Source organism: Macrobrachium rosenbergii, chromosome 49 (genome assembly GCF_040412425.1).
Source record: "Macrobrachium rosenbergii isolate ZJJX-2024 chromosome 49, ASM4041242v1, whole genome shotgun sequence".
In the NCBI taxonomy this organism is placed as follows: Eukaryota; Metazoa; Arthropoda; class Malacostraca; order Decapoda; family Palaemonidae; genus Macrobrachium; species Macrobrachium rosenbergii.
The window spans coordinates 42,876,106-42,901,225 of NC_089789.1; the positions used below are offsets into that span (position 1 = coordinate 42,876,106).

The window sequence follows — 25,120 nt, forward strand, 5'->3', positions numbered from 1 at the left end:
AACCTATTTATAGTTTATTAGTTCCTTTTTAAACTTGCATTCTTCTCGCATGCCCACTTCATAATTTGTCGTGCAGTCTTGGTACAGTCAATCATAATTTTATAATAATCAGTCAGTCAATAATTGTTTTTTTAAGCTCGTCAAAGTATCTAAGTGAGACGAACGAACGAACCGTCTTTGGTTTATTAGTTTTTTAAACTTGCATTCTTCTCGCATGCCCTTCGCTTCAGGCTGTATTTTGTCGTACAGTCTTGGTGCACAGTCAATCAGTTAATTAGTGATCAGTCAATAATCAGTCAGTCAATAATCAGTTAGTCAATAAGCAGTTAGTCAAAGTCATCTATGTGTAAGTGCGACGAACGAACGAACCTGACATTTGGCGGAGTTTATTAGTTCCTTTTTAAACTTGCATTCTTCTCGCATGCTCGTCGCTTCAGGCTGTATTTTGTCGTACAGTCTTGGAGCACAGTCAATCAGTTAATCAGTGACCAGTCAATAATCAGTCAGTCAGGATCGTGCGGAGGTGTAAGTGAGACGAACGAACGAACCTGACATTTGGCGGAGTTTATCTGATAAAAGCGTCAAAGAGAACGGGCCCGCGAGACAAATAACACAAGACCCCCAGTAGATACACGGAGAGCCAACGACGATGACGACATCTGATTAGTGGTGGCCCCCAAAAAAAAAAGTGAATTTGCGTGGCCCCCGGTGATGTTATAGCGGATATTAGGAGACCATTGAGAGCCATGGCGACCAGCAGTCTGCAAGGGGAGGAGGACTTCACCGTGAACAGCACCAATACGGAAATTAACGGGATAGCGAAGGATACCGAAGTGTTAGTGGGAGTTAGCAAAAAGGTGAGAGAGTGGGAGAGGGATTGAGTGAGCGTGACGTAATTTTTGGGTTTATCTAAGCCATTAGCTTTATCGTATCCTTCTCATCTCCCGTCCTTTGATCCCTCCCAGGTGGGGATATCCTCGAAATATCCTTTTTTGTTATAAGAAGGCATCTTCGTTTTAGGATGCTCGTAGACAAAGGCTTTTGTTTACGTTTGTTTACGATAGGTTGTTTAGGCTGTCCTTAAATATCCTAAATATCCTTCTTTCTGTCATATTTGATCCCATTTTTCAATAGACGAAGGTCCAGGTTAGGTTTTGGGTGGGTTAAGCTAGGTTAGGCTGGAGCTGAGTAGCTAGCCTGGTCGTTGTAAGGGTAAGTGTCCCTTGATTATTAATTATTCCATTAATTCTTTTAAATGTAAGGCTAAGCTAGAACACCATATTAGGCAAAGTCTTAGGCTAGTTAGGCTAAACGCTAGGTTAGGTGCTCAGAAATTTTAGCCAGATTCGTTGTAGATGAATCTTGGGTTAACATTTTGCGAATTTCTTGTAATTTCTGGTAGATTTTCTCTTCCTGATTCCGATTTTGTTGAACTCAAGACTACTATCATGCCCCACAGCTTCTGTAACTACCAATTTACATGCCAAACGGGCATCTTGTTGATTACGGGCCCCTGGGAATGAATGTAAAAACCTACGTAAAAGATGGTAAATATCAGAAACATAAACAAAACATATTAACATAAATGGAAGGTGGTAAATATTCCAGTTGATGACTGGCAAGAACCAGGCCACAGTATTAGTCTTCGGTTTTACGTAGCCTTACAGTATGAAGCAAAAATGATAACTTTTGTTTGTTTACTGGTGTAGGTATACAGTATTTGTTTATATTTATCAGTGTTTATGAAAAGGCATTAATTATTGTGATTTGCTTTTTGCATAGTATCTTTTTTCTAATTTTAAATAAAGTACTGGTTAGAGAATCTGAGAAATCAACAGAGACACTGAGATACTTACCATCTTTTGTTTATGGTTTTATGTTCATCCTGAAGGGTGGTAATAAACACGGCAGAGGCTCCATGGGGCTCCACATTTAGTGCCAGCCCCTTGGGAATGAAAGTACAAACATAAACAAAAGACAGTAAATTTCTCAGTATCTTGGTAAATTTCTCAAAGTATCTCACCCGTACTGCATTAGCCTTTATACACGTTTTTCTATATTCGCCTGTCAAAAATTATATTAATAAACAATATCTCTGTGCAGACATCTCCTTGTCTTTTACCTACTATTGATCAGGGTGTATAGGTGATGGACTTTTCCTTTTAGTGCTCGAGTTCACTTGTTAATGTGACCTTTTTCCAGTCATTCCCAAGCAGTATTACTGTTTTGGGTCCTTACACTTCAAATTAACTGTTTTTGTTATGGTCAGTCAAAAACATAACAGGCCGAAAGGCAATTGTGGTCAACAAGTTGTCAGTTTTAAAAAGAAAGACAGATGGAAGCACATTAGGTTAAATATGTTTTTAAAGATACTGTTTAATGAATATGATGCTGTACATAAAGAAGAAAAAAGTTATAATATCTGCATCATACAGATATCTCTGTAATTATATATGGAAGAGAGAAACTAGATTTGATTCTTGTACGGGAAAGGTATGATTATCCTGGCAATGTTTAATTATAAAAATGGTTTTATATTGACTGAGAAGACTATAAACTTACCAAATCTAACCTAACCTTACTTTGATCCTGTGCCTACCTGAATCAGCTGTCATTAATATCAGATGTTTTACCATTTTCTTTATATGATTTAAAATGAGAATAACAGAATAGTTAGCTGAAATGCAGTAAGTTATATTAAAGCTCACAGTGAATATTGTAGTTTTGTTATTAATTGGAGGCTTAAATATAAAAATCAGACTTACAAGTGTAGCTGAAAAACAGTTGTTTCAAAGTACCGATTTTGTTATAAGAAAATGCTGTATTTTTTATTGCAGAGGCATCCTTTAGTGTTTTTTCATATATTTCATTTTGATCACAGTTCTGAGTATAATGGGAAGTATTACAGATTTAGTTTATGCGCCCAGTAGTGTGAAATAATAGTGTAAAAGTGTGATATTTGCATGCAGCAGTTCAGCTATGTAGTAAAGTGCTATTTTTAGCAAGGAAGTCACAGATTAGGTACCTACATAAACATCAGTTTTAAACATGTTATGAATATTAAATGAAGTTATTTTCAACTGCGTTTCATCCTCTTTAGCAATTGGTTGGTATTTAGTGTACGCTTGGAAGTTTTGATTATAAAGTCAGACATTTTGCAGACTTTTTAGTGATGATAGAATTGACAGTGATAGTCTCTAACCATCATCTTGTAAAAACACCTGTGTAGGTATGAGAAGTGTAATTAATTTTTTACTCTCTTTGAAATAAAAATCTGATAGACTTAATGTATACAGTATACTGTAGTTAGAAAGTCTTGTAGTTTCCAGACAGTGCTTGCAGAAGGACGTTACAGCTGGTTACACTTGAATATGCCTCAGTTGGTGTCATGTATGTGTAGTATGATTACCTATGGAAAGTTTTAGGGGTTAGCAAGAGAAAGGTAGCTAGGGGCCAAATAGCATGGTGTCACTTTCATTTAGAGTGTAAATGCATGTAAATGAATTACTGCCTAAATTGAAATACAGTACATGTTTGGTAGATTTACATTTTCTGGCTTTTCAACAAATTGATATTCTTACGCAGAATTATCATTCATTTTTAATGGTAGACATTGTCTAAAGCATTTTAACCATTATACAAAAGGACAGTCTTACAATGAAATTTGTGTTGCATAGCCTAATCTAGTATTGTTAATCTGTCTTTAAAGATTAGATTTGTTTTCCTGCCTCCACATTATATATAGCCTGTGCCCATGGTCGCAGTTCCATGGGAGAATGTGTGGTTAATTCTTTAATGTTTTCTCTCTCCTCGTGCTCCATTTTCTTCTCGTAGGAGGTTCGAGATCCAAACACTCAAGTTCAAAAACGCGCAAGTAAATTCCGTGTAAGTTTGGAAAAAATCTTCATTCCTTCTGTGCATGCATGCCAGTGGTTCTGAATTAGCACCGAATTTGTCAGTATCCAGTGTCTAGAATTATTTTATAACATTATCAGAATTAGTAATTGTGGAAGTTGAATTCACAAGCGTATCCTTGCTCTGTGCTTATAACTACATTATGTACGTTATGGTAGCAGCTATCCATTTTCATATATTTTATGTTGAACTTTCCAACCTTGGTCAGCGGAATACCGTACCTTAGTATGTTACGCTAGCATGTGGTAAGATGATCTCTATGTTGGGTGTGCCATAGTACTTATATATATGTTCTTGCTTTGTATGCTTTCATTACCTTCTCCACCAACAAAAATACGTTGGACAATGGGCTTTCAGCTTTGCAGTCTTCATTCATACTTCAACATATTTATGAGCACTTCATGCGTGGTTGTGCTATGAAGATCGTTTAGGAAAGTAATTTTAAAACTTATCAGTTACAACTCAACTTAACAGATGCTTCTTGGGGTCTGGCCTTTCTGATAAGTAACAAAGACCCTATAGGCCTGTATAGCCTGCATTTGAATATTTTCCAGATATATTTTCCAGATTTCTTACAACTAACAGCAGTTTCACATAGTTCGTAACTTAAACTAACCCATACTGCACACTTAACAGTTAAGCGATACAGCTGTATGTCAAAAAATGCATCGCATCTAAATGATCCTAATATGGTAGCTGGTAAGTACAGAAGTCTGCTAAGTTGATGTGTTATGTAGGAACGTTATACTGTGATGTGGTTCCCAAGCCAGAAGACCCAGATTTTTCTTAAGCTAAAAATAATGACTTTGGTTCCCTGTCATTCACTTTTGCAATGAAGGCAAATGAATTCTGGGCTGCATTTTCTAAAGAAAAATCAATTAACCAGGAAGTGGCTCTGTGGTGTACCACAAAGTGTAATTGTCAATATGCATGTCTCTTAATTTAGGTCTTCAAAGTGTTGATTTTGTTAATTGTTTTTTACTTTTAAATTTGGCATTAATTTCTTTTTTGTTTTTATTGTATGCTCATTTTGTACCTTCTTCATGCTATACTGTATGATGGAAAAAAATAAACCATCATGCTAACTTTATGTGATGGAAAAAGCGAAGTACAGTGTAATGACTGCATGAAAAAGCCTGTACTTTCAATTAAGAATTACTTTTTTATGGTCTGCATAAATCAGGACCAGTTTCTGAATCTAAATATCCATAAGTGGTGATTATCTAAGATGCATATTGTTGCCTCTTTGTCTTCATTTCAACACCATTACTAGCTATTACACATAGTTTAACCATCTGCTACTTATAAGCAGATATATACAGTATACAGTACAGTATATTTATGTATTTGTCAGCTTGATACCTAAGTACAGGGTTTCCCTTGAATAAGTTGTGTGCCATTCATCATTTGAGGCTTCCTGATCATTAACTACCATTTATTGTGTTGCTGTTCCACTGACTATGGCATTGGATTACCATTTTATATTTAGTGTCCTTGTTGTTTATTCTTTGTTTGACCAGTTATTGCATGTCACCCTTTCTACATCTCTGTATTTTGGCAGGTCAGTTATCCTGGCTGTTTTCATCCAGTGGGAACCACCTTCCTTAGATCTTGCCACAGTTGGAATTGTATAATGCTCATGTAGATGCCTGAGATAGCTAAAACAATCTTGTATATGAATATCAACAAATTTGATGAAGAGAGTATATTCCACAGACGGTTCCAAGACTCCATCACTTCAGTGTAGAAAATATTATAATTTTCCAGATGTGATCTCTCAAAACTGTGTGTGACGTATAATCTATTCCTCAAATTCATGTTTTTGCATATTCATTCAGTCCGACCTTGAGCTTGTAACAACAGAGTGCAATACTGTACTGAATTGCACTTTGTAATGCCTAACAGTCTTCTGTATTACTGTAATATGTCAGTTTAAGTTCAACGTTGTATTTCATAGACCCAAGTCACTACTTTGTAAGAAGCCCCATCTCCTCTCATATCGGATTGGCTTCTTAGAGGTTCCCTTTGCTCAGCAAGATTCAAACAGAAGAAAAAAACGTAGTAATGGGGGTCACACCACTTGCTGAGTAATCACCACCCAGGCTCTTTGATTTTGGAATGAGGCCTGTTCCCCTAAAACTGATCCATAAAAAGACAGTATGTTTTTATTTGAAACATAACTAATAAAATTTTTGATATAGGAGAGTCTGCTTTTCATTGCGTGAAAAAATTGGGAACCGGGTGTCTTAGAGAAGTTAGTATATTATTATCTATCTACTGTATAGCCTACAGAAAACAGATAAGGATTAAAAGCGTTGTTTTGAGTTGGCTTAAACATTTCATTTGTTGGCCGTAATTTGCTCTTTATAGGAATTCTATTGGTGAATTGAAATAGACTAAGAGTGGACCTAGAGGCCTAGAAAGGTTGAAGTAGACCTTTCTAGGTTTGTAAGCAAATAGTTGATGGTGATTACTTCAGCACCAAGGCACTGAAAATCCATAAGTGGTGTACACCTCTTTCTAGGATAGAATACTTGAGGTGATAATCTTAGTTCTCTGAGGTATGACCTTGATTTCAGTTTAGTAAAATGTGCTTAAAATGGCAATTGTAAATTTTTTTCAACTGCAATTTACAGAACTTTTGTTTACACCTCTGTATGAACTTTGCAGGAACGAGCACCATTGCTATCGCAGAGAAGGTTGTTCCGGAGTTTGAGTGGGAGGGAGATATCTAATGTGAATGGCTCCGAAGAAAATGTTTCATCCAACAGAACGCTGGGCACTTTTGACGGTGTGTTTGCCCCAGTTTCGCTCTCACAGTTCAGTGCGCTCCTGTTCCTTCGTGTGGGTGAGTATAAAGGATTCTGACTTGTTGGTGAGTTTTCGTCATTTATCCAAAACTGCTCAGGAGAAAAGTAGATGGCATTGATATAGGTATTTGTACGTAATGTGGGACAGCACTGTGGTGTGTATCATTATGTTAAACGATATGAGTGTGATAAAGGTGGTATGTTTTGATTTACTTTTATGGGGTCTTTGTTATTTCCCCGGGTTATGGGAAAATTAATGGCATAGCATCAATAACTGGTAAATGTCGTCAATTGAATGACTTGAAGCATTAACTAATTTTAATCAACATTTCTTTGAAGTTTATAACTGATTGAAGTTTGTTTTCTTTTCCTCAGGTTTTATCATCGGCAACATTGGCCTTCTGTATGCTTGCTGCACACTGACGCTCGGATACTCAATACTTTTAGTAACCATCCTTTCCATTTGTGCCATTTCAACAAATGGGGCCGTTGAGGGTGGTGGAGCGTACTGTATCCTTTAGTACTTTCCAATTACTTAATGTTTTCTTTGAGACTGTTTTAATGTATTTGAAATGCTTCATTAATTGTATCGGTTGCTACTTCCTTATAGGTGGTAAGTCATTCCTGAAAGCTATATTATACACATTTGTTTTGAGTCATGTATATCCTGCATAGCAACCTTTTGTCAGAATTTCACACATTCCAGAATTAGTAAACCTATTTCCACAGCTGTCAGGAAAGCTTTTATCCTCAAAAAGGAGGGTACTAGTTTCACACTGCAATTGGTTCCATTACACTAAGAGATACTAGGAGATTGTAGATGTAAATAGCAGACAAGATTAACGATCCAGTGTAACACTGAGAATACAGTACCAAGGGTCAGTATAATGTTCTTGAAAGTGATGAATTTTGCCCAATAGATGTTCGTATGTAAGTGAGAACTCTTGCAGAATGTTTACTGAACTGGTGTTTTTCCACATTGTTTGTCATTCATATGCAATATTAACCTTTGATTATTATGTATATCTATGAAACATAACTTGAGATTTTGGTGGTAACAAATTAGAGTAATTTCTTTGAATTTATGTAAACTGCAGTGAAGTGTTTCACAAAGGCTGTGTTGTTTGAAAATATTACATTCATTGACTCATACCTCTTTACCGCTTATTAAATTCTTGATGTTGAATGTACAAGTTGTCAGGTGATTTCAATAATAGCCTTTAGATTCATATTTTGATGTTGTCTGTGGGCACAGTACAGAAAGTAACTTAAACTTTTTTCATAAAATTTTAGAAAGAAAATACTTATGTAAATACTGTATGTACAGAAATATATTGTAATTTCTGTTTGGGATTATTGACACATGTCGGTAAAACTTTATTGCATTTTGAATTTCTAGATGAGACTTGATTATATATTTATGTGCAGGTGTCATATCTTATGTCCTTAACGTAAGACACAGTTATGATTAGCAGAACACTAGGGCCAGAGTTTGGCGGTGCAATTGGAGCCCTGTTCTTCTTTGCTAACGTCTTCAGCAGTGCCCTTTATGCAGCTGGCTGCGTGGAAGGCATCCTTGACAGTTTCGGAACGGAAGGAGGTCAGTTCTGCATTGGGTTGGTCATAAATTCTGTCTTTCTTACCTAAATTTGTTAGTTTTTATCTTGCCTAAATTTGTTAGTTTTTAGTAACTTCGGATTTCATTGCTTAATTTGGATTCACAGCAGCTAACAAAAATGTTTTTCTTACATCAAAACCTGTTTTATAGTAATATAAGGTTTTCTTATTACATGTACAAAATCTGCTTTTATTCAAAGATATTGCTAGGGGTAGATTTTTTTTATATAAACAAATGCATAAATATGGAACAGATTTACTTGGGTGGAATATTTTGCTGAATTAAGATTACAGTATACCGTTTGGCGCAGTCATATTAACATTATTGTTACTTCTGTGCTGATAATGAGTAGTGCCCTATACTGTAATGCTATCAGTGCTGTAGACAGTACTGTACTAGGTTGCAATAATTTTCTTTTTAAGAATCACAATATATGAAGATAGTAATGAATTCTTTCAGTATAAAAGTGAACTTGTTTTTATGGACAAGATAAATACACGGTAGATTTTGCTTAGTTTTTCAGTTGGGAATTCATCAGTTGATGCTAGAAATTAGTGACTGAACCATGTTTTTAAGGCTAGTGAATAGAGTATTCAGTTATATAATAACTTAGAATGAGGACATATATAGGTTGTAATTATGATAATAAATTTTATTTCAGTCCTCTGCATCTACATATTTAGCCATTTATTTTAGTATCAGTCATTTTGGTGTATGAACCTAAATTAAATCTTCCTTTCCAGGGAGATACGTCAAGGCTTTGCCGGAGGGAGGATATTGGGGCTTCCTGTACGGATCAGTTGTTAATGTCATCAACCTTCTGATTTGCCTGATTGGTGCAGGAATGTTCGCAAAGCTAACTGTTGTTATTTTTGCCACTGTCCTCATTTGCACTGGGTCTGTGATCATCAGCTTTGCAATTGATAAAGAGGAGCAGGTGAGCTCATGAGATATGAGGCTGAAATTTTGTGATACATGCACAAAGTCCACTAGTAAATCTCTTTGAATTTCAGTGAAGGACTGCTATTAGAATGACACTTTACAAGTACGCAAAATCACTTTGTTTTGTAATGGGAGTTGTGGTTGTTGAATGCGTCAGTGAAGTAAGGAGTTTTACAAAACAAATGTACACTACATTTATACTATATATGTCTAAATTTCAGTTCCCTGTAGGGGGGGTACGTGCCTTCAGTGCACCTCTTACAGTGCACTGTAGGCATTACTTAAGGTTCTTTGCAGTGCGTCCTCTAGCTGCAGCCCCTTTCATTCCTTTTACTGTACCTCCATTCATATTCTCTTTCTTCCATCTTACTTTCCACCCTCTCTTAACAGTTGCTTAAAACTTTTCTACTCTCAATTTACATTTCAGTGCTGAATGACCTCATAGGTCCCAGTGCTTAGCCTTTGGCCAAAATACTATACTATTCTCTTCATTCTAAGCTTCAGTCATTTGCATATCTTAAATATTAGATGCTGATAAGCAAATTGTAGAATGTTTAATAACTTTAGCTTTATTAGTTTTAAAGCAATTGTCTTATGCAGTTTTTATGCGTAAAGGTAATTACTATCCATAAGGAAGTCTTTTTTTTTTTTCTTTTCAAGCATAATTAGTCTTTTTGTTTGTAGCTTATAAATGTAAATTCACATGTGGTTCTCTATTAAGGTTATTGTTGTAGTCATTATTTGATTCTAGATTATATCAAATGAATATAGTTTAGCTAGACCACGAGACCACATAGTAATATTTCTTAAAGGACTCTCCTCAATGATGAGAATGTAACGATTAGCAGATGTCAGCTCATAAGTAGGCTGACGACATAAAGGCCAAACTAGGTCACGCTAGCGAACCTCTGATGTGGTTTGTAAACGTGTGTAGATTGATGTAATGTCCATCTCTGAACCTTTTCTTTTCCAGATACCAATTCCATTTAATAATAGAATCATATACCCCGGCAATAGTTCATTGAATGAGAGTTTCATTATTAACGGGACCTACACGGGCTTCTCGGTGACAACGCTGAAGAACAACCTGTTCCCAAACTTCACCTATGACTACACAACAGTGGACGATGCTGACGACCTTCCACAGACGGTGGACTTTGCAACCTTGTTTGCCGTCTTATTCAGCGGTGTTACTGGAATCATGGCTGGTGCTAATATGTCAGGTAAGGGACAGACGAGTCGGCATGTTGGTTATTTCATCTGGATTTTGATGCACGTACTTGGTATTTTAAGCATCTGTACACTATATTTGCTCATTTACTTTAAATTGGTATACAGTATTGGTACTAGCAAGTTAATTCTGCACCTCCAGGAGAACTGAAAGAACCTGGTAAAAGCATCCCGAGAGGTACTTTGCTGGGCTCGCTGTTTACCTTCCTGGTCTATCTGTTGCTGTTTTTGCTAACTGCCTCGACTTGCAGCAGGTTTTTGTTGAACAACAACTATACCTTTATGATGGCTATCAATTTCTTACCCCAGTTTGTCACAATTGGTAAGTACAGCATTATTTTTATCTCTCTCTCTCTCTCTCTCTGTGGAATTAGATGATTTTTAATGTTCATATACGTCTTTTCCACCAACATCTAAGAAATTTGTGTGTGTCAGAATCTCACACACCAGCATAAGGATTTTAATTTCTTTGAACATAAAGTTAATGGTGGTGATAAGTTAACATTGATGATAGCATTTTAACATCAGGTAAAGTATGCTTTGTGCCATGATGCGAAAGCACTTAGGGATGAAATGTAACGCAGAGATTGTCATCTTTTACCATAAACATTTTATGTTCATCACAGGTATTTGATATTTTTTTTTTACAACAGGTATTGTAACAGCCACCATGAGTGCAAGTTTGAGCAATATCATTGGGTCTTCGAGAATTTTGGCTGCATTGGTGAAAGACAATATTTATGGTAAGTTCCTGACTTGTTTTTATGCCTTTTAAGTGAAAGAGACCTTAGCTTGTATTAGCATTGCTGTCAGTGGGTAACTCAGACGGTAACTAACATTGTATCAAGGGAGGCTTTTGTAATATATTTCTGTTTTCACCTTATTGGAAAAAGTTTTTCTTGTCAGTGGAATTAAAGTTGTGATTGATTCTGTATTAGAGAAAAGTAAAGTTTTACACAGCTATTGTCCCCATTGCCTTTTATATATTTTTCCTGTTTATTACTGATGATTGTAGTGCAACTGCCGATGTTGAGAAATATAAAGAATATTTCATTTGAACACCTTGTCTCTTCTTTAATCTCATGTTTTCACTGTCAAAGTCTGCGTTGTGCATATTTTATTCTTCGTACGGGGGAAATGCTGTCAGTGTACCTCACGCGGTGCACTGTAGGTATTGCTGAAGGGGGATCTGCAGTGTCTCTTTGGCTCTTAACTGCAACCCCTTTCATTCCTTTTTCTGTACCTTCATTGATATTCTCTTTCTTCCATCCTACCTTCCACCCTCTCCTGACAATTGTTTAATTGTGCAACTGCAAAAACCTTTTCACTCTCAATTTCCCTTTCATTGCAGAATGACCTCCTAGGTCCCAGCGCTTGTCCTTCAACCTAAGTTTTATGTTCCATTCTTTCCATCATTAAATAGTTTATTTCTTTGTTGTTGCATTATTTGTGGGCATTTTTTAAGTCTTATGGTTTTCACACTTTTGTCCTCCAGGTCGGCTAACCTTCTACATTGGAAAGATATCGATAGGAACCAATCCAGTTGGAGCTGTCCTTGTGTCTGCTATACTGGTGGAATTAGTGCTGCTGATTGGTGGGCTGAACGAGATTGCCCAGTTCACGTCAATATTTTTCCTCTTATCCTACTTGGCCACAAACATGGCTTGTCTGGGCTTAGAATGGGCAAGTGCACCTAACTTTAGGTAAGTACTGTTCATTTCTTTTTAACTAGTATAAAGTTCTGAAAGGATACTGTTTAATTGTATTAACTCTTTAGTAAGTGACTGTTGGTGGCAATGCCCTTTAATTAAAAATGTGTTTTTTTAATAATAAAGTCATGATCGTAAGCTTATGGTTGTGGTTTTTAGGTTGAAAAAGGTATGCCTTTGAAGGATTTGATATATTCCTGTAAGTAGTGGAAAAATTTAAACTCTCTTCATGAAGGTTCTTTTTAGCTGTTTAACTTGGATTGCCAAGAGAGGTTTCACTGTTTGTTTCCCCTCCCATATTCACAGTGAACTTAATTCCCCCATTTCTTGTAATGTTTTAGAAACAGTGGATAAAACCATGTATTCCAAGATAGGTTAATACTGAAAAAGAAATGAGTGAAAGTAAAGAGTAAGACTATCATGATAAGTTGACGAAATTAGTCAGTACATCTCCCAGTAATGATAATCATAAAAGTGGCTTCTGATGAATGTGGAACTTGAAAGATACAGTATTACTGTATCCGTATCTTAACTGTATTACTCAATTTTATATTTTAATAAAACTGTAATGTGCAGAGAGTCCTATGGAGCAAGCAAAGGTGACCTTTTAAACTCTCTAAGCCAACTTCCACAAAGTGGAATGTCAGCCTGAGAAGAGAGAAAATCAACCATGAAAAAATCAGTACTTGGGAGTAAATTGTTATGGATATTAACAAACAAAAACACACAAAAATAGTTGAGTGAATGAAAACTAGCAACAGTTGAGAAAAGTCAGTTCTGAAGTAATGTCTGGCTTCCTCATAACAGGGCTTGACCGTCAGTGGATTTTTTCATTCTATTCTCTCATGTTCCCACAGTTTGATGCTGTAAAAGGAGTAAATATCTCTACTAATTTTTAGTGTACACTGTTCTGTGCAGACAATGCTAGAAAAAGGAATAAAATAAAAAGAGAGGAAGAATTTAACAAGATAAAAAAAGTGTCAGGTGACAAACTGAGGAAAATGTGATTTAAATTTTATATGGTAGATACTATAACAAAAAATATGAAGTTAATGAGAATGCTATAGTCTAGAATTATCATCATTAACTGAAACTTGTCTGCTTCGCTGATCAACAAGATGTGTAACAAGCCACCAGCAATTTAGAGTACTCAATCTGCTTCTGGGGTAAAGAATTCATACAGTATAGAGGGAAAATGAAAGGAATTACATATTGAGTGCCTTCAGATCAATATATTTGTGTAAACCTTTGATTTCTCAATCAAACAAAGCATTGGAAACCATTGTTTATTACTTTTTCTTCTCTCAGGCCCACTTTTCGATACTTCACGTGGTGGACAGCGATTCTTGGGATTGTGGGAAATGGTGCCATGATGTTTGTGATCAGCGCAGCGACTGCAGGGATATGTATTATTATACTCTTAATACTAATAATCATACTTCATCTGCAGTCTCCATCAGAGCAGAACCAATGGGGCTCCATTTCTCAAGCCTTGATATTCCATCAGGTTTGTGTATTAATTGGTGTCGTGAATATAATGGAAAGAGGTGATACTTTTGGCAGTGGCTGCATTTTCTTATTAATTTACAGTATGCCAAATAAGTGTGTTAGTCTTTAGTACAAATGAATTCTGCACAGAATAGCAACACATCATTGTAAAGCATAGTATATTTGGTTGCAGTTGCACAGGATGCTGTATTCTTAACTAATTTTGCCTTTGTGTAAACAGAATACTGTACTATCTTGAACAGATGAATAGAATTATATTTCTGTTTATCAAAGTTTCCTAATTGACACTGCCCAGTTCATCTCAACCATTATAACAATTGGCAGTATTTTTTACACTTGTACAGTATATTTAAATGGAAATTGCATGATGTGCATTACAGAAAAAGAAATGACAGTATTATGGGGTCTGGCTATGCTAATCTCACAATCTAGCTTATTGAAACTATAAATTATTATATAAGAGTAGACAAAGAGATGACACAAGATTGAAACACCTGTAGCTTTGCTAAAACTAATTTGAAAATCTGGAAGAATGCCTATGTGAAATGGGGTTTGATTGCAATTTAGCACCTTGTGATACATAAGGAATATAGTGAAAGGTCAGAAATTGAAAATTTAGGCACATCTATCCTGGCTTAAGAAGGGTAGTTAGAGGAGATGAGCTGATAAACATTAATGCATTTCCACAAACATTTTTTGTGATTAATCATTGAGGTGATGGAACTCTCTTTCCTTTGGCATGGATTTTATATATTTGAGTCTTACTGGCAGGGATATGTTGGAAGGGTTGCCAATAGTGTTTTACTAATAGTTTACTTCAGAATTGAAAAATACAAATATCAAAAATTAATTTTAAGAAACTATGATTATCAGACAACATCCACACCAATTTAATAACTAAACTCTTTGAGTGTGAGCTGTACTTTATGACAAATTTAACTTACAGCTTGTTTGTACTCTTATCAGACTTATTTCTGTTTTTGCAGGTCCGTAAATATTTACTGCTTTTGGATTCTCGGAAAGACCACGTCAAGTTCTGGCGGCCGCAGATGTTGCTCATGGTTGCAAATCCTCAGTCTGCTTGTCCCCTTATAGATTTCACCAATGACCTGAAGAAATCTGGTTTATACGTTTTGGGTCATGTAAAGGTACGTATGATTTTTTATTTTTAGTGACAGTAGTGCTGGTAATCAAATATTCTCAAGTGATCCTGCTTTTAAACAGTTTAGTGTTGTTCTGTATTAACAAAGACCTATATTATTACTTGCACTTGAATATTTTCTGGATGTCTTACAGCTGACAGCAATCCACATAGTTCCTAGCCTAGACTAACCTGTACTACCACTTTAAAGTTCAGTTTAAGAGATTTATCTAAAAATGTATCACATCTAAAATGGTAGTTTAGCAGTAATCATAATAACTTTGTTGACAAGTACAGAAGTCAGCTAAGTTGAGGTTCATTAATTTGAGGTGTTACTACCATGTTCAAGAGTATGGTAGAGAATTGTATTCATTCACAATCATTATGGAAAGTTACCTGCCAGTCTTGAAGAGTTCTAAATGGAAACCTGAAGTGTTTATTCATATCCATAGAATTTCATACACCAGACGAAAATAACTCTTGGACATTTTTACTTGCATCCTTTCTGGTTCAGCTCATTTAAAAATGTACATTTATTTTAATTAAGAACAAACGTGTTCCTCTGGGATTTGGTTAATTAGTATGTAATAGTGGCAAGAGAGTTAATACCTTGTTAAAAATATTCATTTGTCGCAGTGCTGCTAGTATTTGTATTGGTTTTCCAAATTGTTTGATGACATAGATAAGATTTTGTAAATTTGTTGATTAAAAATGAAGGTTATGTCCAATAGTGTACCTAAGTTTAGGCCCCAAAGGGGGTATTGCTGTCAGTACACCTCACATGATGCATTGTAAGCAATACGTAAGATTCTTTGCAGTGTCTCTGTGGCCCCTAGCAACCATTTTCATTCCTTTTCCTTTGCCTCCATTCATATTCTGTCTCTTCCATCTTACTCTCCAGTCTCTACCCTCCAAACAATTGTTTCACAGTGCAACTGCAAGGTTTTCCTCCTGTTACACCTTTAAAATTTTGTTTACTCTCCATTTCTCTTTCAGCATTGAATGATCTCATAGGCCTCAGCATTTGGCTTTTGACCTAAATGTACATTCCATTCCATTCCTAATTTTGGATAAAGGCATTGCCATGCAAATCTAGTGACAGTGTTGTTAGTAGTCACTGAACTGATGCAAGTTTTGTTCCTTGATATAGGTAGGCAACTATGAAGAAAACACCAGAGATTTTGCATCGGAGGAAAATCCAAAGTGGATGGCGCTTGTTGACCACTTAAAGGTAAGAAAATATCTTTTTATCAAAGAAATGGTTACTGATTAAAATTGTAATTATTCTGAGGTTATATAGTCTATTTTTAAACACTTTAATATTGGGAGTCTTTCATTTGCAAACAAGGTACATTATAATGTCAGGCTTCCCAGAAAGTGATTTATCAACTAAAGAGGGTTTTTTTATTTTTAATGGTTCCTTTGGTATTAAACTCTCTCTCTATCTCATCAGCATTTCATGATTCAGTTTACAGTGCTTGGTTTACAATGACTGTATGAATAGTATGTTTAGAGTTTAAAAATTTTCAAAGGAAAAGTTGGTTCTGGGACGTTAAACCCATCTTCCTCATAATGGAACGGTCCTGATAAAGGTTACTTTCAAACCAAAGTTGAGTTTATATCTCAGTAAGTGAAAATGTGAGGATGAAATACAGGAGAGATATGCTTTGATTTACATCAGCTTTATGTGTTTTATTTTCAGTTGTAATAGAGAGCTTGAGATCCATTAAGTGCAGAGTTGGAATCTTTTTTTCTTATATTTTAGGAGAAGGTTGATTAATAAGAATCCCAGTATCTATTGGCTGGGTATAGTATTAAGGATTATGTACTTTGGGTATCTGTGAGGATAGTGAGCAAGCGGGTATTTCATTTGTAGTGTGTTTGTGGAACCGTATCGCTGCTTTTAATATTTTTTAAAACCTTCTTAGTAACTGGAAATTAGTTATAAAGTTTGATTGTGATTATGATTTTTATAAATTGCAGTGATGCTTATTGTTCTTCCACAACTTCGTACTTAGTTATAGCTAATATGAACATTGTTTCACTGCATTATTGTCAATCGGGATGCTAAATATATGAAATGAAATACCTAGTTAAAGGTTCTGAGTTTATTACTGTATTTACAAAATGTACTTTAGATTTTTCTCCTGTGGAATGTAGTGTCTTTTTACATATTGCCAAAATGATCTACATAAATCTTGTATACCCTTCTCAGGTCAAAGCGTTCGTTGAGATTACAGTTGGTCGCAGCGTGAGAGAAGGCTTGCACCATTTAGCACGGATTTCTGGCCTCGGTGCAATGAAGCCAAATACGATTCTCTTTGGTTTTCCTGACAATACCCCATCACAAAATTTCTTCACCAGGTAGTGTTCATTTGATTCTTGGGCAAGTATTTTATTTCATAGTTACAAAGATTTTTATTGCAGAAAGTTTCATATTTTATTTTTACTTTTCAAAGTTATACCCTAGGTTTGAGATCATGCCTCAAGTAGCAAATGGAATTTTCCTTTTGTGTTTGTTTCCTGGCTACAGTACTGTCCCGTTTTCAGACCAGGGAGATTCTGCTTATAGCAACACTAAATTTTCAAAATTAGGGGGGCAAGCTCATTGACAACTGCCTTGAACATGTTGCTCCTTAATGCCTGCAAATGATCCAAGGCTGGTCAATTGTACATAGAGGCTTAGCAGTAGTTTGGCAACTTAAACCAAGTAACTAAAGTGAATTTTTTTCTTTAGGCCTTCCGTGTCTCATGATATCACGTGTAGGCTTGGGTATTAAATGTATCATAGGCATGTTGTGTGGTCACTGTAACTGTTCAAGGTACAGTTATAACAGCACAGACAAGGCAGATTGTGTTTCTGTATTCAAAAACTGTTCCTCCTCTAGAGAATGTTCCTGCAGCCTCTGAAAATTTTCAGTTTTTTTCTGCAGCCTGTTGTTGTTCGTTTTTGATTTTATGTAACAAGAAGAAGCAATTGGAAGGTTAATTATATACACGTACAATCACCACCCTACTGATGAACACCCGTTACGAACAGGGTCACAAGTTGAAATTGTTTGTGCGCTCCCATAAGTTCAAATTGTGCTCTGCATGCCTTAACTGCTAGTAAGAATTTTTGCAAAGAACAGAACACGAGGAAGAAGAAAAACCTGTTCTTTTAACCCCTTCCCTGATTATCCAGAGTATTTTCGTGATTAACTGCCACATATTCTTCTTACAACCATGAGAATACTCGTTCATAGTGCACGCGTAAATATTCCTACTTATTTCTATCTTACTGATTTGTTCTTTATGAATTCCTATTTTCTATATTTCCTCCCCCCATAGGAAAAGTTTAGTATGTATTTTTGTCAATAGATGGCAGCGTGCATTGTTTACCTTATGAACTTCCAGTGTCAGACGCTGCTCATGTAAAATTCTCTCCAGGTTCATAACTTTCAAAACATGGAAAAAATAATAAATTTTAAATGTTGCATGAATCAGAATTTTATTTTCTTTTTTACTTTTCTAACATCCAAATGATTCTTTATAATACTACATGATTTAAAAATGCAGTGAAAATAGTATAACTTGAGAATATAAACATCAACAAAAATTGATGTGCTACCTATTAAAAACCAACTTATGAACAATTGAAGTTACGAACTGCCATCTGAAACATAACTTGTTCATAAGTCGTGTAGTAACTGTACATTTTATGGGGGTACTTGTAGAGTCCTGGAGAAGACACTGTCGGAAGAAAATTGTAGAATGCAATTCCAGAAAATACTTTAAATTTTCTTTATTGCTGGCAGAGGGCTGTCTTAATCTAAAGTAACCTCCTGCCCTTGCTGTATTGTAGGAAAATGAACGATAATCTATGCTGGCATGTTTGCATATCGTTTTTATTTTTCTTTTTTAACTTTTTCCTTTTACATCTTAATTATATTCCAGAGAATCTTCACCTTTCAACATTACCAGCTACCAGGCAACCTCTCCAAGTTCATCCTCTCCAGCACTGATACTCAGTAGGCCAGCTCATGAATCCATCTCCTCTGAAGAGTTTGTGTCCATGGTCAGAGACGTTCTTCTGCTTGGGAAAAACGTGTGTGTTTGCCGTCACTTCCACTTGATGGATAAAGTAACTATGCTCAAGTAAGTGTTTTTTAATTGTCTTTCATTTCCAGTTCTCATTCAAGAACAAGTGCATCTTGTGGTGCCTCTGAGTCTGTTAAGGTGACTGTGGTCTCACATTGCTCCAAAATCTGTGTTTTATATTAATTCACTTGTAATGAATTGACCATTTACATGTCTATAGGGAGTAAAATTTATTATACTTAAAACTGAAAGATGCATAATATTGCTCAGATGTAAACTGAGCATATCTTGGACAGTAAATACTGCTAATTTTTACTTTGAAAGCTTCTCAACACTTGTTTAATTAAAAAAAGAAAGGTTAACTTAAATTGTATAATCATTTTACACCTCTATTTTGGTAAATCTGTAGAACACTTACTGTAATTCAGAGAAAGTTTTGCTTAAAGTTTATTGATTTTAATTCCATTCTGGTAAATCTGTGAAAAACTGTAATTTTAAAAGAATGTTTGGCTTAAATTGTATATTAGTTTTAACTCCTTTTGTGGTAAATCTGTAAAACTTGATCCAAAGTGTTTCCGAGTCTCATAAAGCAGAAGTTGTCCTTTAAGTTACAGGCTCTTGGTTAATGAAAATCAAATTCCTTTCAGGAAGGGAAAGCGGAAGTACTTCATTGATGTTTGGCCAACAGATTTCTTTAATCCTGATGAGTCTAATATATTTGGGACAACCTCTCTCTTCTTGATGCAGTTAGCAACCATTTTAAACATGGTAAGCATTTCCAGCAAAAGCCAGTCAGCCTGTGTCTTCTCAGTGCTGTATAAATGTCCATTATTTTTTATTGTTCATTCATTTTTTTTCACCATTTAAGATTGTGAAAATAATGTACTGTTACTACTGGAACAGTATATAATGGAAGGATTGGCTACCAAAAATGAGTTGCCTTATGTGGTACACTGTAGGCATTACTTAAGGTTCTTTGCCACCTCCGTTAATATTCTCTTTTTCTATCTTACATTCCAACCTCCCATAGTATAACTGTGAAGTTTTCCTCCTGTTACACCTTTAAAACCCTTTTACTCTCAATTTCCCTTTCAGGGCTGAATGACCTCTTAGGTCCCAGTGCTTGGCCTTTGGTCTAAATTTTATATTCCTTTCCATTCCAAAAATTGAGTTCTTAGATTATTATGTTTAATTATGGTAACATTTTTTTTCCTTGTAAAATGCTATTCAAAGAATAATTATTCCAAAATCAACATTAGCATTTACAGTAGTAGTTGGACATTGCATGGTGTGAGTCAGTAAATGTTTCCCCACACAACATTGACCGACTGCAGCGTAGTACACTAGAACTAGCCGAAGGGTGTGTGCAATGTCTCTTGGACCCTCAGTCGTGCTAGTTTTGCCATTTACTTTTCATCCATTTCCTTTGGTCTCTTTACACATGATTGTCTGATTTCTTTAAATTTCTCCATTCTTCACCTTTTTTTTTTTAAATACTAATCGTCTGGGTTAATTCTGTGTTTTAGAAAGGTAACCTAAGTGTCATTGTCCATTTACTATGTAAAATGAATATATATTGGGCAGGCAGGCAAGTGCTATTATATTATGTACAGTTTAGGATACCTGACGAACCTCATTTGGTTACAAAAATGTTATTTATAATCTGTCATGATCCCTTTTTTATCAGACACTCTTTTGCTTTCAAAACATTGGCCTGAATACTTTAGTATCTATGACTTTATGGAAATTTCCTCCTGTAGGTATCTTCGTGGCAAAAGAGGACAGCCTTGCGTGTTTTCATATGCGTTTCATCACGTGACGCTGACCCGGAGGCTCAGAAGAAACAGGTGAAGAATATGTTGCTAGATTTAAGGATCAATGCTTCCATTATCAGTGTGCCCTGGGATCGTGTAGCTATGCATCTATCAGAGGCAAGTTTATTTGTTTTTTGTTTATTAATTACTAAATTATTTTAATTCCCCAGGCTCTCTATGTATGTGTGTTTGTGAGAGAGAGTGAGGCCAAGGTAGATTTGGGGCACCAGTATTTAATGCAGTGTGAAAAGCTTGCTTTTTTTGTTTGAAGATCTTTCCTGCATATAAAGTTTGTGTAGATTGGCAGTGGTGCTTTCACATATCATGTAAGTTACCACATTCTGTGTCTTCCTTAGAGGAATCATGATGTCAGGCTTTTTCTAATGACTGCCCTGATACCTTGATGAAGAATGTCTTACATCTGTCATGATAGGTTATTGGGGCTGTATGTAGTTCTTTATTGTGATAGAAACCAGATTCTGTAGCTATTGTCATCTTCGTTGATGTTTTTCATCTATATTGCTAATTACCAGTATATTGATCATTGACCTACTTTTAATTTAATTTTTGGTATGCTGTAATGAGTAGTTTTATTTTCAGAATAACTTTGAGACGGAATCAACGGAAGATAGGATGGACTACGGTCTCTCTCATTTAAGTGAAAGTTACATAAGTGGAGTAAATAATATGATCATGGAGCAGAGTGTCGACACCGCAGTCACCTTCCTGAATCTTCCGCAACCTCCTGAGGACAGAAGTCAATATCCCAAGTATCTCAAATTGATGACTGACATGACCAATAATCTAAGGCCAACTATCCTGGTTCATGGCGTCTCTGCTGTCACCACAACCAATCTGTAGCTGCATCTCGGGGGCGATCAGTTTTGCAGTGGCTGTAAGCTGAGTAAGACTTAAATTCCCTCCATAAATCGTTTTTAATGAGACGTTCATATTTCAGCTGAAAAACATTCCTTAATACAATTCAACCAGTGAAAAGAAAAAGGAACACAGCAGTTTCTTTTTGCGCTAACGAGAAGTGTCATATCATTGCCAAATTCTACGAGTCCCCGAAGACTTGATTGTCCAACACGTATTTTAGAAGTTGTTTTATCTCGGAAGAAAGCAATACTTTAAAATTGCCACATTTTATTTTACTAGGTAGTTGCATTTAAATGCCAGTATCATTAGTACAACTCGGTTGTCTGAGACTTTTCAGTTCCTCAATATTTTTTTTTTTAAGAAAATTGAACCCAAAATCTGTTGATGCTTCTTCAACATTTGTTCTGTGTGTACTGTACATAGTGATGGCTTGACATGGTAATTTATGATTCGTTTGGCTGATTTAAATTAGTTTTATCTTGTTTTATACATTATATTAATATCACTGTTCTTCCATTTTTAAATGTCCAGAATTAGGTTGTTATCAGAGTGGCGGGGAAGGCCAAGCCCCTCTGACTTAATTTATTGTAATGGTTTTGTTTGCCAGTTGTCTTATCATGAGATATGTATTTGCATTTTATAGTTGAAAGTGTTTTGAAAATGTTTTATTTGAAAGTTTATAGTAAGAACATATCTTTATTCAAAGGTTAGTTTATAGGATATGAGGTCTATTTCAGTACAGTAGTTATTTTAAAGATGAGGTTATTAGTTGCCCCACAGTTTTATGTAGTAATGCTCTCTTAGTGTAATGATTATATACTCTGCCTTAGGGAATAGCTATAATTATTGAAGAGCTCTTCAAACAATTTATAATTTTAATGTGTGTGAGTTCTCAATCATTTTTACTTTTCTTTTTTTTTACATTTTCAACTATCAGGATGTTTTAGTAGCCTGGTTAAACTACCTAATTTAATAATAATGAGTAATAATTATAATGATAAAACGGTTCTTTACTGCTTCAGTTTTCTCATGACACTTTCACACTTAAATATTAAATTAAGTTTTCAGTTCTACCATTCATTTGAAAAATTCTCAGTTTTTTTTAGAAAATGCCGTAATTATTGTAGTAAATTAGTTCATTAACATCGTTCATCATGGAAGGTTTTTGAAAAATGCTTCATCTCTGAAACATTTTATTGATGGATTGTGCAAAAAATTTAATCATTAAAACCCATGTGAAAGGTTCCCACAGAAACAATTTCATCTCTTAAGTCCTTTGAAAGAAAAGTTTTCTCTAACATTCCATCGCCAAATCCTGGTGGAATGTTCTTAGCGAAACATTCCACAGTTTCATCCTCGTAATGCGTGAGAGGTCCCCATGTGAACATTTCAAGAAACGACCAGGCATTACATTTAGAGGTTCCCATAGAAACTTCTCCACTAATCAGTGTTAAATGTTTTTACCGGGAATCGTATGTGAAGTTTTCAGAATATTTAAGTTAGTAGCCATTGTGAGAGTCACCCTAAGTGCTCGTGGAAACATTTCACCCATGTAAATTCATAGGGAGACCCCACGCATTAAACTTCGTTTCTGATGTGTTTCTTACGGGTTTGTACAGAAGCTCTCCATTATTATTAATCCATTTGATGAGTATTCACTCTCCTCATTACGTTCCATGCTAGAACTATCGTATTTTTCATCTCTGTAACCTTGAGAAGTTCATGAAGGTTTTCAATGCTGATATCGTTGCGAGAGGTTCTCGCAAAAACATTTCACAGTTTGAACCTTTGAGAGAGAGGGTTTGCCTAAATTCACCAATCACAGGCTCAAGTCTGTCGCAGAGCTTTAATTCAAGTATATTTCTTAGTGATGTTTCTTAGAATTAAAGTAACCATAGATTTTGTTTCTTAGTGATGTTTTAGAATTAAAGTAACCATAGATTTTATAGTTTTTCTGTGCTTGATGTTGAAAGGAATTATGTACTTTATGATGACTTAGGGTGGAATTTTAGTTCATTATGGAGTATCGTAAACCTTTAAAGTTGGAAAATTGTGATCGCCTACCCAATTTTGTCAAAAGCAGCATTTTCCGTTGACAACTTATACTAAGTGCCTGATGTTAAGCAAAAGCATGAAACTCACTGGATTGGTTATTGTACATTAATAAATGGAATGGGCATGGGAAGGTTGTCAAAGGTTAGAGCAGTAATGCACATGAAGACAGTACCTGAATGTCCCTTATAAAATGTGCATTGCAAGATAACAGTTGGAATATGAAAAGAGTACTTTCGGCAATAGATAAGTTATTACTGGATGTGTGGTTGCAGTTGCAGTACTGAATGTTGAAACAATTGAGAAACACTACAGATGCAGTGACAAGACTTGGCACTGATAAGAGAAGCATCACGCTTTTGCAGACAGGTGTACTGAGAATCATGAAAGTTCAAATAGCTAGCATGTAGGGCTATTCCACTGGAATTCATGGAAGATGTAGTTTTTAACCATAGATTTTGTAAAACTTCAGTGTTAGCCAGTAGCAGCATATTGTACTTTTAGTTATTAAAGTATTTTTGATATGAAGTGTCTAGGTGAAATACAGGGTAAATAGACAGTGTGATAAACTAAAATATTTTGGTAGTTTTGTCATTGAAATTTTACTGTTTATGTACTGGTCCCATTAATGTGAGAAAATGCCAAGGATATATCAATCAGTTGATGAGTAACACTTTGCACAGGATAATGAGGACCACTTTATAATACTGTTTGCACCAGCATTTATACCAATTGTAATCTTTATCTTTGATTTTGTACCCTGGGTGATGTGATTTTAATTTTGATTTTTAAGTAGTGTAATTAGCTTTGCATGAATTAGTTGCTTAGAGGATTAGAGATGTTTGAAATCCTGCATGTTTTAATGTACTGTATGCATAGCTGCGTATACATCATAGTTAATGCAATAGCAATTGATAACTTACCCATCCAGTGTATATTGATTGCCATTTTCTCCAGCTCTAACATTGATTTTTCTGTGTAAGCATGTACGCTACAAAATCTGAATTTGAATAGGTTGTACGTCAAGTAAAAATACATTCAAGATCCCTCTTTGAAGTAACAAAGGAAGGACATTTATTTTTGCTTATCGTAAGTCTTCCATTTGGCTTTGTTTCACCCTTTGTTGTGTGTTCTTGAAAGCTGGATAATACATTATTTTATTGCATGTTTTATTTACAACTTCTGCATTATCCATATCAATAGCCATGTATGTAACAATGTCATTTACATTGCTTGACTGGTAAATCCTGGTAATTATATGTACTGAGGTAATTTATATATATATAGTTTGTGTATGAAAGATACTGATTTTGCAAATGCTAGAGCTCTTTTAGATGTTTAGTTTTGCTAATACCAAAGGAATTGTACACTACGGTGTATGTAAAGTCAGCACAACTTATCAAATAAATTTATCCATTACA

The 25,120-nt window shown here is 35.4% G+C and overlaps 1 protein-coding gene across 3 annotated transcripts in view; it reads left to right on the top strand.

Moving 5' to 3' along the window:
• LOC136832307 (solute carrier family 12 member 9) overlaps nucleotides 1-25,120 on the top strand; it is a 33,727-nt gene extending 8,607 nt beyond the window's left edge. The window contains exons 1-18 of one of the 3 annotated variants that reach the window (XM_067093215.1): nucleotides 604-857; nucleotides 3,835-3,885; nucleotides 6,586-6,763; nucleotides 7,101-7,235; nucleotides 8,188-8,325; nucleotides 9,087-9,280; nucleotides 10,259-10,508; nucleotides 10,658-10,837; nucleotides 11,169-11,258; nucleotides 12,011-12,218; nucleotides 13,533-13,731; nucleotides 14,720-14,881; nucleotides 16,025-16,105; nucleotides 17,090-17,238; nucleotides 18,811-19,011; nucleotides 19,602-19,722; nucleotides 20,715-20,885; nucleotides 21,369-25,120. In XM_067093215.1, the coding sequence (XP_066949316.1) occupies nucleotides 747-857; nucleotides 3,835-3,885; nucleotides 6,586-6,763; nucleotides 7,101-7,235; nucleotides 8,188-8,325; nucleotides 9,087-9,280; nucleotides 10,259-10,508; nucleotides 10,658-10,837; nucleotides 11,169-11,258; nucleotides 12,011-12,218; nucleotides 13,533-13,731; nucleotides 14,720-14,881; nucleotides 16,025-16,105; nucleotides 17,090-17,238; nucleotides 18,811-19,011; nucleotides 19,602-19,722; nucleotides 20,715-20,885; nucleotides 21,369-21,629 (2,880 nt within the window). In that variant the 5' untranslated portion in view covers nucleotides 604-746 and the 3' untranslated portion in view covers nucleotides 21,630-25,120. Of the gene's footprint in view, nucleotides 1-583; nucleotides 858-3,834; nucleotides 3,886-6,585; nucleotides 6,764-7,100; nucleotides 7,236-8,187; nucleotides 8,326-9,086; nucleotides 9,281-10,258; nucleotides 10,509-10,657; nucleotides 10,838-11,168; nucleotides 11,259-12,010; nucleotides 12,219-13,532; nucleotides 13,732-14,719; nucleotides 14,882-16,024; nucleotides 16,106-17,089; nucleotides 17,239-18,810; nucleotides 19,012-19,601; nucleotides 19,723-20,714; nucleotides 20,886-21,368 lie in introns of those variants that run through there. The other 2 variants (XM_067093217.1, XM_067093216.1) reach the window with 2 other exon arrangements.